The following is a 1,553-nucleotide window of genomic DNA, read 5'->3' as shown; positions in this document are numbered from 1 at the left end:
TACAGCTTGAAGAAGAATACGCACACGTATTTCTACACCAGCTTTGTGGCCTACATCTTTGGGCTGGGCCTGACCATATTCATCATGCACATCTTCAAGCACGCCCAGGTGAGCTCCGCCGGGCTGCCTTGCGCGGATGCACGTCCCAAGCGGGACATGCCAGCTTGGCCATGAGATTCTTGCATCATGCCAGGAAAAAGTAGATGCGTTCCTGTTCTTGCCTTTGCTTTTCCAGTCCCTGCCTGTACCTCTCCCTGTCTAAAGCTTGTGTGCCTGGCTGGAGCTAAGCCCTGTTTGGGGCAAGGCCGGTTCAGGCAGCTGTGTTCCGAAGAATTGCCCTGTGTTTGTGGCTCTTTGCAACCAAGCTGACCATGAAGACCCACCCTCTGTGCCGCAAAGGGGCCCTGGGAGCCCACGTGCCGTGGGTGCTGTCTGTGGTCTGCGTGGGGGCCCTCAGTGTGTTCGTGGCCCACTGGGACCTCACAGTGAGGGTTTTGTGCTGCTGCAGCTGTAACTTGGCTCTAGAGGCCCCTTTCTGGAGCATTTGTGCAGCACTGTGACAGACAAAATGGGCGCAGAGGGGACAGGGCCAGCTTGCCTCACGCTCCTCCCAAGGAGTGATTTGTGGTTTGGCTTACCAGTTGTTTTTCTTCCCAACAGCCTGCTCTTCTGTACCTGGTCCCCGCATGCATCGGATTCCCGCTTCTTGTGGCCTTGGCAAAGGGAGAAGTAACTGAAATGTTCAGGTGAGCGTCAGCTGGGGATGGAGCTGTTTTGCCTGCGGCGCTGGAGCACGTGAAGCGTGCAGATGTTCCCACGCCTGGGCACAGCTGGAGGGACGGGTTCATCTGGGCACGCTCTGGGTGTGCGCGTGCATGTGCGTGGGTGGAGGGAGTGGGTCTGTGTTCATACACGCCGGCCCTGGCTCCAGCCACCTCCTTGTAGCCGGGTGGGAGCTTTGCTGCGATACCAACAGGCAGGCAGCATCTGGTATTGCTTTACGCCCCGGTGACAAACTCTTCCCGTGTGCTGGCAGGCAGGGGAGGGTGGGACCGCACACCTGGTGCTGAGATACTTGGTCATTGTGTCCCAGGGCCTGTGGGTGGGGGAGAACGGAGCCGGATCCAGCTGCGAGAGCAGCCAGGGCTGGTTCTAGCACATCCCAGCCCCCTCGCTCAGTAAAGGATCCTGGTTTGCAGCCGTCTCCCCTGCCCAGGGGACTGTAGGTGCAGTGAAAGGGGGCTGTGCTGTGCTGTTGTGCTCCAGCCCTTCTCTTGGCCTGCCACGCTCCAGGCATTTGCCTGTGCACTGTCAGTGGGCGGCTTTGGTCTCCTGCCTGGACTGTCCCCTCTTCTGAACCGCGTGGTGCATGGCCTGGCCCGCCTGGGAGCTGTTTCTCCGCTGTGCTCGGCCGGTTGTGCTCGAGGCTCGGTGGTGGCCCAGCACAGTTGCTTGTTTGAGGACGACTGAAGCAGATGAGGGAAGGGAACATCTGTCCCAATGCAGGGCTGTGCACACCCCCAGCCTCCCCGCCCTCGGGCTGGCCCTGCCTC

At 60.0% G+C, this 1,553-nt stretch overlaps 1 protein-coding gene across 1 annotated transcript in view; it reads left to right on the top strand.

The window, feature by feature from the left end:
* HM13 (histocompatibility (minor) 13) overlaps nucleotides 1-1,553 on the top strand; it is a 12,546-nt gene that overhangs the window by 8,840 nt on the left and 2,153 nt on the right. The window contains 2 exon segments of the mRNA XM_010296365.1: nucleotides 6-108; nucleotides 661-746. Coding sequence (XP_010294667.1) covers nucleotides 6-108; nucleotides 661-746 — 189 coding nt within the window.

The sequence above is a fragment of the Phaethon lepturus genome, unplaced genomic scaffold (genome assembly GCF_000687285.1).
Source record: "Phaethon lepturus isolate BGI_N335 unplaced genomic scaffold, ASM68728v1 scaffold29390, whole genome shotgun sequence".
Lineage (NCBI taxonomy): Eukaryota > Metazoa > Chordata > Aves > Phaethontiformes > Phaethontidae > Phaethon > Phaethon lepturus.
This window is presented reverse-complemented; position numbering and strand designations above follow the sequence as displayed.